The sequence below is a fragment of the Rhinolophus sinicus genome, linkage group LG03, assembly GCF_036562045.2.
Source record: "Rhinolophus sinicus isolate RSC01 linkage group LG03, ASM3656204v1, whole genome shotgun sequence".
In the NCBI taxonomy this organism is placed as follows: domain Eukaryota; kingdom Metazoa; phylum Chordata; class Mammalia; order Chiroptera; family Rhinolophidae; genus Rhinolophus; species Rhinolophus sinicus.
The window spans coordinates 29,135,784-29,153,889 of NC_133753.1; the positions used below are offsets into that span (position 1 = coordinate 29,135,784).

Here is an 18,106-nt window from a genome sequence, read left to right on the forward strand (position 1 = left end):
CTGAGGCATTGAGTGGAAAAACTTTCGCAAAGTCTAACAGCTAGCATTTGGTGAGTTCCGCACCATACGTAGTTCCGCATCAGAGATCTGACTCCAGATTGATTCCTCGCTATCACCTACCTCTCCTTCAACACCACCTGAAGGGGGGCAGACCCTAAACTTCCCCTAATCGTGGGCTCCCCTACCTAAACCCCAAACTGCCCGAAGTGGCATCAAGAGGGGAAGTGGGCATCAAGAAGCGAAAACATTACCCCAGAATCCCTTAAAAACAGCATTTTTAACAAGGAGCTGCTTCCGTGCAATCCCACACAAAAAAAAGTCACGAAGCCCCAGATCCGCTGCAGGGTTCTTGGTAAGATCCCTATCGGCTTACGGGGGCGTGCCCTGCACCCAAGGACTCTCCGCTTCCCCAATATCAATACCACGAGCCCAGAGAGGAAGCAGAAAATAATGAGCGCACCCCACGTCCCCACAATTGCCCCCAAGATGAAACTTCCCGGTACCGGATCTGCAGCATCCAACTTTCAAAGTTTCCCCCACCCCTCACACAGTTCCCCGCGGAAAGCTCCACCAAGCAATAAGCGAAACGCTGGTTGGCTCTTCGTCCTGGAAAATATCCAATCAGAAGTGGGCAGAGGCCCAGGTCGGCTTCGCTGCTTGCTGGGAATTGTAGTTTACGCTCTATAATATTATAATAATCAAACTAAAAAGTCCAGTTTCTCAATCTAATAATTATCAAAATCTGGTGGAGGAACATCAGCAAGGAGTGTATGAAGCCAGGAGATCTTGCTTGTAATTTTTTCTTTCTTTTGTCACCACATTTAAACATTGCTTAATGGACCAGAGATGTATGTTTTCTGGAAATAGAAGAGAATCCACCTACCATAAAAGAGGATTTGGAAGAGAGCTTTTGGGCTGTTTTGGCTTTTTTTTTTTTTTTCACCACCCTTTGGTGAAATAGTTTGGGAAACGCTGAATAAAATTGCTCAAACCGTTAAGACTGTTTCAGATTATTGTATTTGCGAAAAGCTTTTGCTCATTCTTTGTTCTCATCTTCCCAGTGCATAACTCTAATTTATAATCGAGCTCACTGTATCCTAATTATTGACCTGCATCCTCAATAAACTGTGAGCTCCTTAAGGACAGGGACCACATCTTATTCAGCTTCTAAAGCCTAGCACACCACTGAACTATCGGTTTTGGGTAAATGTGCAAATAAATGAATGGAGTTCAACAGAAGAAAATAGGAATTCAGAAGGTAGGGTTCGGGGATTATAAAAGGGCCGAAGTGGACAGAATTATAATGAAGGAGGATTCAGGTCTTGCTCTGGTATCCCCAAGGCCTAGCAAAGCACTATCACTGGCGGGCGCTCAGTAAATGCTGACTTCAAACGCTAGAGAGAAAAGAGGGGGGGGGAGGGGAAAGGGTCAAGGAACACAGTTATTCTGCCATCTGCTCCGCCGAACACAGAACGGAAGATGTGGAGAAGAGTTGTCATAACTGAGAAGGATGGGCCTTAGCCAGATAGCAGATTTACTCTTTCCGCGCCTTCTTGCTTCCTTTAGACTGGGGAGGTGGCGTCACGTGACCCAAACAAATATGGCGCTTTATTTGCATCTTTCCTCCATTGACCAATAGGAGTGGCCGCTGTCAATCGTCAGCATCTCCGGCCTCCCGCCCCTGCAACCATGCGATTGGGATCTGTCACCTGACTCGGCTCAAACATGGCTGCGCTGGAAACGCTATTGCTTTGGGCCCCGGGAGCAGGTGAGTGTAAGGCACTGCAGAGAGGACGGGGCGCTCTCTACGACCCCTGTAGGGAGCATCCCTGTGCCCCAATCCCCATCGCCCGCCAGTTCTGACACAGATTCATCTCCGGATCTTCAATCCTGTGCCTTAAAGGAAGGCTCAAACTAGGGAGGTCCCTGCTGAATTTCTCATTCTTAAGGAGACAACCACCTGGGGATTTAGAGTCGGACTGGGTATAAAGTTCAGGAGGGAATACGAAAGTGGAGTTACGGGTCTGCGGCCCGGGCTAATATGACAATTAATATTAAATGAATATTGGATACGCATAGAGAGATGGGATCCACCCCTTGGGGAAAGGTGGAACTTTTCAAAAAAGAAGATACTGACATGTCATATCAGTCTTGACAACCATAATTATGAAAGTAAGTCCCGCCTTTCCCAATCGGGCTAGTACCGGTAGGTGCTAGTTTCTCTAAACACAGCCCCTTTCGTTTCTTCTTACTCTGGTATATACCTTTTATAGGAGGTGCTCCACGAATGAGAAAATTGAAAATGTGTTCTGCGTAATTCATCTCTTTCTATCTCCCTGCACTCTGTGCTGGGAAAATGCACCATCCGTTTGGAGAAGAGGAAACTGCTTCCCAGAAGGAGCTTTTTGGATTTTTCTGTGAGTGCCTTCGGAGGGGAGAATGGGAGCTGGCACAGGCATGTGTACCTCAGCTACACGAGGCACAAGGGGATATCCCAAAGAAGGTGGAAAATATACTTCAGGCGCTGGTGGTGTGTCCAAATCAGCTGAGGTAAGGGATTTCTCTTCCTGCCAGAGAGTCACAGGGCTGAGACACTAGGTTCAATATTTGAGCTCTGGTCAATGTGCTTCACTCAGCTATCCCCTGAAGAATTAGCAGAGGCAGAATGTATTTCACATGCTCTGAAATTTCACCTCCATAATACATGCCTATTACTTAATTAGTATTGGCTTTGAATTAATCATCTGCAGTTAAGCCTGGATAACAAATTGTGACTGAAACCACAATTGCTTGTTTATTACCATTAAAGTAGATGGTGGAACTGCATTGAAAATCATTTTCTTTCCCTCCAAAAAAAGCAAACCCTAGGGGGCTCTAAAAGAGGGTATATGGGGTCTAATATATGGTGATGGAAAGAGAACTGACTCTGAGTGGTGAACACACAATGTGAGATACAGATAATGTATTACAGAATTGTACACCTGAAATCTATGTAATTTTACTAACAATTGTCACCCCAATAAACTTTAATTTAAAAAAAAAGCAAACCCTGTTCTCCACTTGCTTATGAAATAGAAGATATTGTTGTAGCTTCAACAAAGGACTAGAAGTAAATTCACTTAAAGCTTTTTATTTTGAAATAATTATAGACTCACAAGAAGTACAAAAATAATACAAAGAGTACCTTTTACCCAGCTTCTCCCAATTGTGACATCTCATATAGCTATAGTGCAATAGCAAAACCAGGAAATTGACATTGATACATTACTGTTAACTAGACTACAGACTGTTCAGTTTTCACCATTTTTTAAATCTGCATTCATTTTTATGTGTGTAGTTCTGTGCAATTTTATCTATGTATAAATTCCTGTAACTACCACTAATCAAGATACACAACTGTTTCATAACCACAAAAAAATTCCCTCACTTCCTGGGAATACCTTTTTGTATTTAGATGCCTCCCTGCCCGCTGTCAACCACTGTTCTCTAAATTTTTAATAAAGTATTCCTGGCAGTGTTAATAACAACTAGTAGTATAGGAGTTAAATGTACTGTTCAGTCTGTCCCTCATTTTTCCTTACTTTGGCAGTTATGTTATACTGTTTAAGTATTAGCATGTATAGAGTGGGGACTTAAGTGATTCTTTTCTTCCTTCATTTTTTTTCCCTTAAATTTGGGTTCTAGCCTGCTACTGTCTAATTTAAACTACTAACTTCAAAGAAAGTCTTATAATTTCCTACAACCCTCTTTTTAGCATTAGAGTTAAAAATAATTTATCAAGTTCCTTTTTTTCTTTAAGACTACTTGATTCAGTTTCTATTTTCAAGAATATACTTTAGATAGCTTTGCTTTTATGGTTTTCTATGTAATACTACTTTGTTTAAAAATAATAAAGACTAGATAAAGAGGTGGAGATAAGATGAAGGCTGTTTTTATGAAAACTCCTAGCTTTATTCTGGTCCTAGTTTTATTGATCTGACATATACATTTGAAAATTTCTTATTAGAACATCTTGCCTGTTCAGGATTTTTTTTTTAATGGGTTTCTATAAAATACATAAGTGTATTTTTTTTTTTATTAAATTTATTGGGGTGACATTGGTTAATAAAATTATACAGGTTTTAAGTATACAATTCTATAATACATCATCTGTATATTGCATTGTGTTTTCACCACCCTTGCCTGTTCAGGTTTAAAATAGACTGAGCAGTGAAGTCTAAATCTTGGGTCACAAAAAAGGTCACTTTGTTTAGAAACTCTTTGTTTAGAAATTCCTTCTTTTTACCCTTTTCAGATGTGGACAAGACATCAACCCTCAAAGATTAGCCTGGGTCTGGCTTCTTGTACTGGAAGAATGGTTGGCCCAGGAAAAGGTAAAGAGGTTTATATTACAAATGTTTTCCTGAGGCTAAGACTGAGAAGAACTTGAAAGTCATTGTGATAATTCCCTTCTGTCTGTTACATCCTTTATTATGAGGTTTGTTATACTCCTCTCTCCCTATTGACAATGAGAATGGCTTAAATTTTTATTGCTGTCTCCTTAACCTAAATAAAATATACTCATTAATTCACTAACATACATTGGCATGTAATACCGTTTGAGGTGATGCCATTTTGTTAAACACCACTATGAGATTTGTGCCTGAACAGAATTTTACAGAAATTGGTGAAAGTTACAAGATAGTAAATGAAGTATGAACCTCATATTACTTAAGTCACGGAGAATGGGTGGAGCTGAAACCTGGTGGTTCTTCCAAAAATCTTATTTTAACTAATCCAGTGCAGTGAAATCTTATACAGTTAAACCTTATTGATTAATAATTGAATAACTCACCTGAACTGAACTAAAATTTACCAAATATGAAAAAAGTGAGCAAAGTAATACTGAAAGAAAACTTGTAAGGAAGTGCTTTTCTTTTTAAAGTAAAATTGCAATTAAAAGCCTCTTTAGAATGATGTGATAATTATCAGAAATTGATATCCATTAAAAGTCTTTCTCTGAGGCAATTTTGTATTAAACCTCACACTTTACGATTTAAGTGAGGAACCCCTGACTCAGAAGAGAAATGACTGGCCCAAGGTCACACCATAAAGTTAGTTGGCAGAACTATGGCTGGAACCAAGGTCTGATTTCGAGTTTCCAGACCCCTGGTTTTTCTACCTCAATGTTAGTTTTAGCTTTCAAGGGCTTAAAAGTAAGAAACCATAAATTCTATTTTGTAAGTGTCTATAATGTAGCCTAATTTTCTTCTTTACTCCCCTCAGTCATCAGAATTAATTTTGTCTTTAGTTCCAGGTGTGCCTGACACTTACCCTTCTCCACAGAGCTGTCAAAAAGTGACAGAAATTACTAATCTAGTAATCCAGGCTTTAGCCACTTGTCTAGCAAAAGGAAATGACGAAAAGACTAAGAGAAAAGAGAAGAAAGAGGAGCAAAATTGAAAAATAATCAACGCCAGGATAATTAAAAGTTGGCTATAGTTTCAGATCTAAGAGAAAAACTTAAGCTAAAATATTCGATAGTATCTTAAAAGAGAAAAAGAAAAAGTGTTTTATTGTTACTGACTAAGGATATTTCCAGTACAAACATGGAATTTGTCAAACCAGATGAACTTTCCCCTCACTAAAGGGTATTTGCTGACTTTATGGCTGATTGGTTGCTTATTTTGTGGCCAGTTGCTCAACCAGATCAGGCAGTGGATGTGACTTCCCTGCTCCTTAGCCCAGACTAAGAGTTGTTCTTGTTTGTGCCAACATCTAAGATCATGTGGTTCTCAAGGCTCCAATGCCTCAGTTATTTAAACAGATGTGAGGATGTTTTAAACTTTAAACGAGGACCTCAGAGAATTTTAAAAGTTTATATAAGGAGTACGATTTCAAGAGAGTTCTTAGAGTAGCTCTACTCATGGAGTGGCCTTCATCTTCTAGGGACTTGCTGGCTGCCTGTCCTTTTCCAGTCTCCCACCTTCGGCCAAAAGCTTCCTTTTTAATTATTAGTTGAAATAGTGATTCCATTTTCCCTTTTCTTCACCCACTTTTGCCTTCTGCCTTCTTATCTTGTAGTGATCTATGTCTGCATGTGTAAGCATGGGTACAGAGATTTAACTGCAGAGATGTTCACAGCCATGCCGCTTCTAATAGAGGAAAAAGCGGGAAACTACTCCTATGTTCACAATACAAGACTGGCTCATCAATTTGTAAAATACCATGCCATTATTCAAATTACGTGGTAAATGAATTTTCAGTGACATGGAAAAATGTTCATACTCTGCTTTGTGAAAAAGAAAAGTCATAAAACATTACATTTGGTATGCATGCATAAATGCATATGTAGACAATCGTCTGAATGCCCTTAGACCACAGTATTAATAGTGGTTCTCTTTCAGTGAAAAGATTTGGGGGGGGGGGGTGTCTGTGTGTGTGTCTGTGTCTGTGTGTGTTCATTCGCCTATTTGTATATTCTCATTTTTCTACATTGAACATGTCTTGGTTTTATAGTAAGAAAATTTGTGTTTAGGACAGACTAAGAGTTGTACTTGCCTGTTTTAGTCATTTAGTCATTTATGACCCTGCACATGCATAATGTAATTTCACCAGTAAAATAAATATAAACCAATCACTCTTTAGGATTCTAAATAAAGTTCTAAAATCTTAACCAGACTTTGTTCTTTTATTAAGGACCTGCTGTCTAGACATCTCACCTATTCCTTTCTCTTAGTCCTCAATAGAAACACTAATCTTCAGCTTCCCAGCATGAATTTTCTCCACCAACTTCCAATCACTAGCATTATACAAGTATTCAGATGGTATAGGTGTGTGAGGGAAGGGTGTGGTGAGAACAACTATGTCTTCCGACCAAGCGCAAGCTAGATTATGTGAGCCTCTGATGTGGTGAATGGCACGTGATCTTGCGCTGTCCATTCCTCTCCCGCAAACACAATCCTGCAGTGCTCCTTGCCTTGAGTTAGGGCACCTTTCAGTAAAACCCAGCTTCTGGAATCTTTAACCAGCAGCATGATATACAAGTGTCTCTAATTTAAAGCGGTGTTTGCCAAGATTAGTCCCAGACTACAGTTTTAGTTTTAAGAACAAGGTAAAGGGAAGTTACCGTGAAACAAGCCGGTACAGGAAAAGTCAGAGGCTTTCTCTTCTTTTATACTTTAGTCTTCTCTGGTGGCACATCTCATTAACAAACATTGGGATCCCTTTTTCCTTTTCATGCTTAAAATAATTAGAAAATTCTTCCTAACCATTTCATCTTTAGCAAAGATTATTTTCTAAAATATATACTTATGCCACAGGGTTGTTTAGAGATTAAATGAGATTTTTAAAAATACGTGAAGATATAGTACACAGTACCTGGCACATAATAAGTGTTTGGTAAACATTAGATCCTTCCCCTTTACTTTTGTTTTCAAACTTATAATGAATACCAAAATCAGGGATTTGGACCACAAAAGGACCATGTGGACCACACCCTCCCAGGCTTAGTCATGATTGGGTGTTTTGGACACTGTAAGGGAGGTTCTTGGAGAAAGACTTCAAAAAGTCACAGGAAATGAGCAAACTTTGGAGTTAGAGTGTGCGACGTAAGTGTTAGTATTTAAGAGGAGTATGCATCCAAGCTTAGCTATTTTTGTTTATGAAGAAAAGTATCTCAAAACGTATCTAGGAATTTAATATATGTAGGTTAAAAGTACTTTAACAGCAGAAATAAGAGTAACTGAAGAAAAATATTTACTTACAATTTCTTAACTAAAAACATATGCCTAATCGCTATCCTTCATTCATATGATTCTTTTAGAAGTTACTCCCAGCTGTTTTCCGGAGAAAACTTGAGTTTCTTTTATTGTCAGAAGACCTCCAAGGTGACATTCCAGAGGACATCCTCAAGGTGAGAGAGGGTTCTGGAACCATCTGCCCAGGGTCATAGTCACGCAGCCAGTTCAGCTCCCAGGGATCCAGCAGAGGCAGGTCCCCAGGAGGTTAGCTATAGTCTGTTCTCAGGCAAAACCAGGCTAGATAGAGGCGCCTCAGAGGGGAAGTTAGAATTAGGATAAACTTACCTGATTTTAGAATTCTTAGAGGTGGCTTGTCTGGAAGGACTAAGTATAGCTGGAGATTAAAGACTTTTTTCATTTCATGTAAAAGGAGTACATAACTTGGATTTACACTAGGTGTTTGACTTTTTCACCATTATATGGTAGGGAATATGAAGGGAGAAAGGAACTAGTATTTGTTGAATACCTCTTCTATAACAGGTGCACTGAATGTGTTATAGTTAATCCTCACAACACATTTGGGGCCAGATTCAAACTAAGTCTTAGCTATATCTATACTTAAGTGCCTGAGGTATGCTCTGAGGCTCAGTACTTACTTCATCACCCTGCCTAATTGAAGACATATTAGCAACAGGATTTAAGGTACGGACTGTCACTTATGTTAGGTCAAAGACTCGTGATCCGGTGACCATCTTGGAAGCAAATGAAGAAGCATTCCTGAGCATTATCCACGGGCATGGTGCTAAAGCACCCCCTTTTCTCTCTCTGCCCCCACCCTACATACAAATTATAAGGTATAGCGATTCTTGCCTTTTAGGGCTCAGCCTGGTTGGAGAGGAAAGACTAATACACATGAGACAATTCTATATTAAACCATATAGTACTAATTTTCAGTACATTGAAAGCCCAGTAAAGAGGGGGAGTTGTGTGGGTTGGAGGTATTGGGGAAGATTCTGTAAAGGGATACGGAATGGGCTACACCTTAAAGCATGGCTAGGATTTAGATCAAGGGTTCAAAGCGGGTATGTAATTTGTTTTCAAAAATGAATTTAAATGCCTTGAGTTGGACATAATGTCTTATGCCCATTTGTTACCTGCTTCTATGAGTTTGCAGTCCCTGATTTAAATCGACAGAACACATTTTGGAGGCAATAAGGGGGAACAAGCTTGAAAATGAAGGCCTTGGGCAATTGAATTAATCTCTTTGCCTCAATGTCCTTATTTGTAAAATGAGGATAATAGTAGTATATTCCTCTTAAGGTTGTTGTAAGGTTGTTATAAGTTGATTTTTCTGTGTAAAGCGCCTGGCATGTAGTAACTACTAAAGAGGTGTTTGCTGCTACTGCTATTACACACACGCGCGCGCGCACACACACACACACACACACACACACACACACACTGAAAAGAGGAAAACACAAGGCATACAGGTGATAACATTCTAGACACACTCACCATACATCCCTCTCTTCATCCTCTATTTAGGAGCTCTACGAGGCTTTATCACAAGACACAGTAGACCCTGTGCTTCCTGAAAAGCAGAGGCAGGAAAGCTGGGCCCTCCAGCTCAGCTCAGAAGCTGTCTCTGTGCTCTGGGATCATCTGAGGCAGGCGCCCCAGCCAGTGCAGGCCCTGCTGGAGCTCCTGCTCAGGGAGGACGACGGCAGCAGCCTCTGTGGCTGGCCTCTGCAAAAGGCACTGGTGGACCTCGTTCGAAAGGCACTGCGAACTTTGCCGGGCCCTGGCGCTGGGTCCCCTGGGGATGTAGATGCCATTTACAGAACCCTGCAGATTCTGCGTTGCCCTGCAGAGCCACTGGGGGTTGAGCTGCGTCTCCTATGTGAAGAACTACTGGAGGCCTGCAGGACTGAGGGGAGTCCCCTGCGGGAGGAACGGCTGCTCAGCTGCCTGCTGCACAAGGCTGGACGGGGCCTGGTATCCCTGTATGGCCATACCTATGCAGAGAAGGCCACAGAAAAGCCACCAAAGGCCATATCCTCGAGAAAAGGTGTGATTCCTTTGCTGCTTCTCCTGGTGTATTGGTAATCCCACTCTGCCCGACCTTCAGGGAGTTCCTCGAGGCTGGTGCTTCCATTTGCTCAGAAAGTCTAATGGGGGAGGCTAAGCATCAGACAATGAGATATGCTTTTGTAAAAGCACAGATTTAGTCTAAATTGGAGTGCTGGGGAAGAAAAGTAAAGTAATAACAATAGCATAAAGAGCTTTTCAGAAGCCACTGAGAGAAGTAGAGTCTTTAATACTATAGAAGTATAGAATGCCTGGTTTAAGTTTTTAAAAGAGTGAACTTGAACTCTCGCATCAGTTGATTTTTTCAAATCAACTTTCACTTAGGGCTTTCACTTAGGAAAGAAGAGCTCCAGCTCCCCAGTGACCCTGTCTGGTTTGATTTTCAGTCTCACCAGATCATCTAGACCCTGAGCGGGCAATGCTGGCCTTGTTCTCCAATCCTGACCCCGCCCAGGCTTGGAAATTAGCCTATTTCTACTGTGTGAACAACAGCAAGCACTTCCTCGAGCAGATTCTGGTAGGTCAAACGTAATTATTCTTTATCACAGAAGTACCCAGGGACTCTCTGGGTACTAGAGACTTTTTCATTCCTCATTTTTCTCCCACTCATTTATCCAGTACAAAACCATCTAATTATTGGTGAGTCATTTGGTTCTGTCCATCCCCTAGTCCCAGGGGAAAGAACGCTTTGAGAACCACTATCATTCGTAATTAGAACTGCAGTCATTTTATGTCAGTCCTTTGGTAGGAACTAAAATGTTAGGTACATGTAAGCTTTCTGAAGGGTGTGAGAAAGAAAGGACGGTGGCAGCAATATGTTGCCTATCTGACAGGGAAATTTAATTACTCTAACCTTCTTCCAGATTGCAACTGAGCTTCAGTTTAATTCAACAGATATTTATGAACCTAATCCTATGGGCCATGTACTGTGCTAGGAGCATGGGTTACAGCAAAAGGCCATTCCTGCCTTCAAAGAGCTTATTGTTTAGTGAACATTTTTTGCTCAGCTGGCCACTTCTGTCATTGTTAGAAATCTCTCTGCTCTACTGAAAAGCTTCTTACCCCAAGGAACAGCAAGTGCACATAACTGCCGATAGCAGCTTCCTTTGACTTACAGGTGACAGCACTAACGCTGTTGAAAGAGGAAGACTTCCCGAGGCTGGGCTGCTTACTAGATGGAGAATTCCGGCCTCTCAGTCGACTGCTTGTGCTCCTGGGCTGGACACACTGCCAGAGCCTAGGATCCGCCAAGAGTCTGCTCCAGGCACTCCACAGGAGACAGGTAACTCTCATTCTGCAGCCCAGGCTGCTCCAGAAGTGAGTGCTGTGGGGCTCTGGGGGGAGGCGGAATGCAGGGTCCTGAAGGCGGTCAGGTGCCTGAGTCAGCATCTCTTTCTTCTATACCAACACAGGACCAAGGCTGTGACCAGCTCCTCAGGGACGCCTGTGATGGGCTGTGGGCTCACCTGGAGGTCCTGGAGTGGTGTGTACAGCAGAGCAGGTACAGCGCTGTGCAGCCAGCCCCTTCCCACCACTGGGCAGACTTATCGCTGTGCTCTGTGTATGTGACCGCTAGAAGAAATCTTCCACATAAAGGTTTTGAGTTGATGGAGTTGACCAGCAACTAATAATCATTCCAACTATTAAACAAGGAAAGAAGCATGAGTAATAATTATCTTCACCATAGCCATAAGGTTATGACTATAATTTTAGGATGACAATGGTAAAAAGAACAATAGCTCACATTTCCTGAGCACTTAATATGCCAGGCATAGCTCCAAGCCCTTTACGTGAATGATTTCTCTTAAGCCTCACAATAATCCTGTGAGGTAGATACCCGTATTATCTTCATTTTAAAGATGGGGCAACTGAAGCCCAGAGGTGTTACGGCACATGCCCAAAGTGACACATGTCACTTTAGTCCACATTTTTAGCCACGTGTTATCCTAGATCACACTTTTCTTCAACAACTGCCCACTAACTGTGTGAGCCATGTTTCCCTGATAACTTAACCTTAGGTCTTCCCTACTTCTCGGTTCCTGTTTTGTTCTTCACTCACTTCACCAGCCCTTCCTGAACTAGAGTAGGCAGAGTGGGAAGTAGTTTATTTTGAGCCCTTGCTCAAAGTAAAGCAGAGAAGCTTGTGTCACTTCTTAGCTGGGAAAAGGACAGAAATTGGGAAGCTTCATCTGCAGGCCCTTTCTAGACCCTAAAGACGAAAAAGGCCCTTTCTAAGTAGAGCTGACTTGATGGATTTATTTCCTTGAGGGTAAATAAATGCTCTACTCTATTCCCGACCAACCAAAACTTAGTTAGGAGAAGTGAAACCTGTGGTATCATGGGCCAGAGAGAAAGAGAAAGAGGGAATCGCGATTGGTGTTTCTCAGTGCAATTGTGTAAACTGCCTCTCCTTCCATCCTCCCACCTTTTCCCTTTCAGCAACCCCATACCAAAGAGAGATCTCTTGTGTCATTTACATGGTGGAGACAGCCACTCAGTGCTCTACTCTCTCCATCACCTTACAAACCTTCCAGCCCTCAGGGAGGAAGATGTTCTCAAGCTCTTACAGAAGGTGCCAGCCAAGGACCTCAAGCAAGAGCATGGTGAGTTGGTGATGGAGTGACTTGGGCAAGGTTTCTTCCTAGGACAATCTCACCCAAGTTTCTTTCAGCACAGGATTTATCGAGATGAATTCTGTCAAAATGGGTGGTCTAGCAGGTGCCCTCTAAATGAGTGCTGTTTGCCCCAGTGAGATCATGGGATATAGAAACATGCCTCCTCTTTCTTGGTGAACGGTAGGAAATCCTATCAAAACAGTCCCATGGGGGGACGGCCAAATGGCTCTGTTGGTTAGAGCGCAAGCTCTCGACAACAAGGTTGCCCATTCAATTCCCTCATGGGATGGTGGGCTGTGCCCCCTGCAACTAAGATTGAAAACAACGACTGGAGTTGGAGCTGAGCTGCGCCCTCCACAACTAGATTGAAGGATGACTTGGAGCTGATGGGCCGTGGAAAAACACAGTGTTCCCCGATAAAAAAATTAAATGAAAAAACAACAACAACAAAAAAAACAGTCCCATAGGAACCTTTGTCCTTGTGGAACCTTCTCATAAACCATTAGCATACCCTCACCCCAATGAAATCATTAGGAACTGCCCCCCGAGTTCACAGCATTGTCGTTGGCAATATTTATGCAAATTTTTGATGAGTCTCTCCATTCTTCATAAGCTTTCTCATAGCACATTTTGTGCCTTCCTTCTCTCCCATATCTTCTGTATACTCTTTTGCACAGATAAAGAGGTATAGAAGAAAGACTTGCCTGAAACAATAGCAAAATCTTGTTTTAATCTTAGATCTTTGCTTAATATTCAAGTCCCGTCTCAAAAATCGTATCATGGTGTAGTCACAACCTGCCACCCAGGCCCGGGACACTTAGCTTTGAGAAAAACAAATGTCCTGTTATAGCAGTAGATGTTGCTCAGCCTAGATATTGCCTTAATTTACTTTGAAAAAGGACATACCACTAACTGGAAATGTGTTACTACCGTGTTTCCCCGAAAATAAGACGTATCTGGACCATCAGCTCTGATGTGTCTTTTAGAGCAAAAATTAGTATAAGACCCAGTCTGATATTATATTATAGTATAGTATAGTATAGTATAGTATAGTATAGTATAGTATAGTATATTATGTTATATAAGATCCGGTCTTATATTATGTTAAAATAAGACCGGGTTTTATATTAATTTTTGCTCCAAAAGACATATTAGAACTGATGGTCCAGCTACGTCTTATTTTCAGGGAAACACGGTACATTCTAAATATTTTTCTGGAAAGGTAGGCAACTTGTTTGGCAGGTTTTGTAAGAGAACTAGAACGCTCTGTTTTCTACATACAAGTACAAAAGGCTTCCAATGAAGTATTTTAAATCTGATCCCTGGTGACCCACCGGGACACACTTAGAACTTGAACTTGGAAAAGGCAGCAGAGGAATAACAGGGTTGGGATGAGGGTGAGTCAAGAGACGCATCTGACGTACAAAATTTAAGGAGCCACTTATTTTCAGAGTTGTACAAGTTCTTGCAAGTCCTCGACCTGGGCAGTAATGCCATGAAGAGGCAAGGGGCGTAGAACAATATTGATCTCGTTCTCCTTCTTACCTTGAGCTTGGCAAAGCTGAACTTTCTAGAAGAAGTGATCACTAGGAAGCCTGTACGTAAAGAGGTTTATTGCAACATCATAGTAGCCAGGCATCCCTAACTACTGCAGTGTGCTGCCCTAGAGGAATCTGGGTAGGTGAGGGATTCAGTCAGGAGAACTATATGCAGCCATCAGAAATTTAGTTTATGAAGAAGCATAATCAAATGCTTATACTATAATGGATTTTTAAAAAGTAGGAAAATAGTAAAGAAAATGTCATTACACTCAACTTAGACATACAGATATATACATATACACAACCCTATCAAAACAGGTAAACCAGAATGTTAACAATGGTTGTTTTTAGCTGATAGGATCATGGGTGACTTTTTTCTTCTTTTTTGCTTTGCTACATTTAATGCTTTTTCTTTGAGCAGGTTGTACTTTTGCTATGAAAAGAATTAAAGCCAAATTAAAATGTTTAGAAACCCTATAAATATTATGGTGCCCTCTCTTCCTCCTGAAGTTCAAAATTTTTTTAAATGAGAAATTATAAATTATTAAACAAGCACAAGGAATTTCAACAGTTTGTGTTTTTTACCCAAGATATCTGCTTCAGTGCTTTCTTAAAAATATCAAATGTTTTTCAAAAAAATTTTTTTTGTTGCCGTTGTTCTCGTTACTCAATCTAAACACATTTTAAGCCTGCCTCTTAGATAATGTGGCAACTAGGGAGACTAAACATTTACTTAAAGTTTTAATTTTTCTAAAAAGGAAAAACAAGATTTTAAGAAATGTAAGGAAAAGACTTGTTAAGTAGCCATGAGGGCTATGTTGACCAGACATGTAGAAGGGATGTTGGTGGGAAAGAAGAAATAGAAGGGACTGAAAATTGATGTTGCGTAGAGGAAAGGGCCAGGAAGGGACACAGCTCAAACTAACAGAAAGGAGAGCGGGTAAGAACACATAGGGGACCTGGAAATGCAGCACCTCTTTGCTTCAGCCATACTTGCAGCCCATACCTGAAAGAACCAACTCTGAAGTTCTGCCTGTTTCTATAATGCAGATTCAGCTGATGCCTTGGTCCCTGAGCACCTGAGCCAGTGTCAGAACCTGGCACTCTACCAGAGCTTCTGTGCCATGAAGTATGCCATCTATGCCCTCTGTGTGAACTCACACCAGCACACCCAGTGCCAGGAATGCAAAGACAGTCCCGCTGAGGACCCGGCATCGGTTGTGGAACCAGTGAATGATTCTATCTCCTCTTCAGGTGCAGTGCCCACCCCCCCTTCTCTGACATAAGCTGGTCATGACCGGTTCCAGAGAGCTCGTTGTGTGGAAACCCTTTTCCACCAGAACTGGGGACGTGGCCCTCGGTTTTATTATGTGCAGGAATAATTTTATCCATTTATCAACCTCTGTGAATCAAAGGGATGTGGAGAAAGTAGGTGATTTGTGTAAGTTCTAATGGAGTCTGATCACCTAGTGCAATGTTTTCCAAATACTTATTTAAAACTACAATTCGCAGTAAAAATAGCATTTCACATCACACTCCAGCTTGTACCTAGGTATATAATTTGTGTATTTACATATGTATGTGTATATGTGTATGTAAGTGATATATAAACTGAAATAAGGTTTAAGAAACAATACTTACCCTTCCAAACAGAGCATACTCTTGATTACTTTTCTGTTGTATTTTATTTTTTTAAATGTAGCCTCTAAGTCAATGTCATGGGTCACAGCCTACAGTGTAAATGAACCTATGCCCTATCCTCTCTCATTTTTCGTAATAGCTTATAATTTCTTAACTTGCCTTGTGTGACTGCTGGTCAGTTATCTCTCCCTTGTAGCTTTGGAACAGACCTTTACCTCTGAGCATGTCATTTTCAGCAGTAATCCTTAAGAGATCTACGTAGTCCGTGATCGCCTTTAGTGTAACAATGAGTAAAAACAGAATTGAGGAATAAGAAGTCTGCATGCTGCCTTCACTTCAGGAACAGAAATGTGGAGTGCTTGTCAGAGATGAAGAGTAATATAATATTTAAAAAGCAGAACAAAATAATGAGTGTTCAGTGAGCTATACTTTTAATTAAGGTAACCAAATCCTTCTGTAAATCATGAAAAGACATGGCTGGAGAGTCTTTTATTATTCTGACTGTAACTACAATTCCCTTAGTCATTAAAAAATAATTGAAGTTGTGAGAAAATTTCAGTCTGGCAAGTAGTATCTCTAATGTTTGCATTTTCTCTCTTCTCTTTCTCTGGTCTCTTATACATGCTTCTTTAGGTGCTTCAAAACTCTTCTCAACGTACCTGGCCAGGTGTCAGCAGTATCTGTGCAGTGTACCTGACTCTTTGTGCCTGGAACTTCTAGAAAACATCTTCTCATTGCTCCTCATCACCTCTGCCGACCTTCATCCAGAGCCTCACCTGCCCGAGGACTATGCTGAGGAGGATGACGTTGAGGGAAAGGGCCTGCTGGGTTTGAGATCCCCATCGGGGAGCCCTCAGCACATAGCACAGCCTGAGAGGAAGTCAGAACGGGGTTCCCTAGGAGTCCCCAGGAGCTTTGCTTATACAATTCCAACCTGTCTGAAGACAGAGCCAAAAGACAGTTCCCCAGGGCCTCACGGGCACAGCTATTTGGACCTAAAGCACTTTACTAGTGGTATCAGTGGGTTCCTGGCTGATGAATTTGCAATAGGGGCCTTCCTCAGGCTTCTCCAGGAGCAGCTGGATGAGCTCAGCAGCCGCACACCTGCTGAGGAGCCAAAGCTGCTGGAAGGCCAGAGCTGCGCAGGAAGCAGAGATGGACTGCAGAGCCGCCTGCACCAGTTTTCCAAAGTTCTCTCTGAGGCCCAGTGGAGATACAAGGTGGTAACAAGCAACCAGGGCTCAGGTGAGAGCAGATGGCAGAACCAGTGGGTCCAGGAAATGAGGAGGGTGAAAAATCCCAGGAATGTGGGAGAGAGCAAGGAATGCATGGGAATCACACCATAACTTGTTATATCACCATAGCAATTAGTGTCAGAACCATGTCTCAGAGCCCAGCCCAAATCTTCCTCTACCTGTTACCTCAGGAGGTGGGTCAAATAAAAATTGATCACTTTCCCCTGTGACCCATTGGGTTTGCTGTTTCAGAGGAGCAACCTACCCGAAGATACCGGCCTGTTGCCACACGGCACCCTAGTGTCCGCCGGGGTCGTCGGATGCGGAAGAGCCGGGCAGGTAATCTGAAGAGCTCACCCTATGCCTCATTCCCAGGCAAGTGGTATATTGCCACTTGTCTTATATTCCTTAAGGTAAAGCAGATGGTCCAAACAAATAAAAATGATTTAAGATTATCCTAGTCCCATTCCACCAAGTAACCTTTGCTAGTAGTTTCCTTCCTTCCATTTTCCATACAGTATAAGCCTATATGTCATTTTATATATAGAGATACATCATACTATATATACTTACATATATTGAGAACTGCAACTTTCTCTTTTCATTTATATCCTTTATATACGCAGATGTATCATACTATATATTGGAACTTATTTTCACTTATTTTAAAGGCTGCTTAGTGTTCTATTGTCATATCTACACTTTTGTGGATGTTTCAATTTTTCTAGTTTTTTTTACTATTATAAACAAGGCTATAATAAAAACCCTCGTACATATGTCTGTACATACTTACGTTGCATATTTATGTGAGTACATGTATAGGATAAGACCGTAGCAATAGAATAGCAAGGTCAAAGATATATGGATATAAAATAATTACCAGATTGCCTAAAAAATGATGGACCAATTTACATTCCCACCGAATGCATATGAGTGCATATTTGCACAAATATTAGTAGTAGATTTTTTTAAATCTTTGCCAATATGATTAATACAGCAATGGTGTATCATGTTTTGATATTAATTTTTAGTTTGAGATTAAATACCATTTCATATATTTATGGCCATTTATATTTTTCTGTGAGCTGCCTATTCATGTCTAGGGTCCATATTTTCTATTGGGTTCATCTTCCTTGTTGAATTGTAAGCTCTTTTTACGTTCAGGAAAATATTCTGTCTTATGTGCTAACAATTTTTTCTCCATTTTGTCTTTTGATTTTGATTATGGGTTTTCTTAAGGAGTTTAATACAAAAGCATCATACAG

General features: G+C 41.2%; 2 protein-coding genes across 8 annotated transcripts in view; one reads left to right on the forward strand and one right to left on the reverse strand.

Moving 5' to 3' along the window:
* Positions 1-554, reverse strand: part of RAD51B (RAD51 paralog B) — a 614,669-nt gene extending 614,115 nt beyond the window's left edge. For 5 of the 6 annotated variants that reach the window (XR_012494630.1, XM_074327303.1, XM_074327309.1 and 2 more), the window contains exon 1: positions 461-554. The gene's annotated coding sequence lies outside the window, so the exon portion shown is untranslated. The remainder of the gene's footprint in view (positions 1-460) is intronic. The other variant, XM_074327304.1, reaches the window with a different exon arrangement.
* Positions 555-1,674: 1,120 nt separating this feature from the next.
* Positions 1,675-18,106, forward strand: part of ZFYVE26 (zinc finger FYVE-type containing 26) — a 60,792-nt gene continuing 44,360 nt past the window's right edge. For both annotated transcript variants that reach the window (XM_019733560.2, XM_074327310.1), the window contains exons 1-12: positions 1,675-1,768; positions 2,274-2,550; positions 4,295-4,373; positions 7,805-7,894; positions 9,267-9,789; positions 10,196-10,326; positions 10,927-11,091; positions 11,222-11,310; positions 12,249-12,412; positions 15,016-15,219; positions 16,240-16,851; positions 17,094-17,180. In XM_019733560.2, coding sequence (XP_019589119.2) covers positions 2,357-2,550; positions 4,295-4,373; positions 7,805-7,894; positions 9,267-9,789; positions 10,196-10,326; positions 10,927-11,091; positions 11,222-11,310; positions 12,249-12,412; positions 15,016-15,219; positions 16,240-16,851; positions 17,094-17,180 — 2,338 coding nt within the window. In that variant the 5' untranslated portion in view covers positions 1,675-1,768; positions 2,274-2,356. The remainder of the gene's footprint in view (positions 1,769-2,273; positions 2,551-4,294; positions 4,374-7,804; positions 7,895-9,266; positions 9,790-10,195; positions 10,327-10,926; positions 11,092-11,221; positions 11,311-12,248; positions 12,413-15,015; positions 15,220-16,239; positions 16,852-17,093; positions 17,181-18,106) is intronic.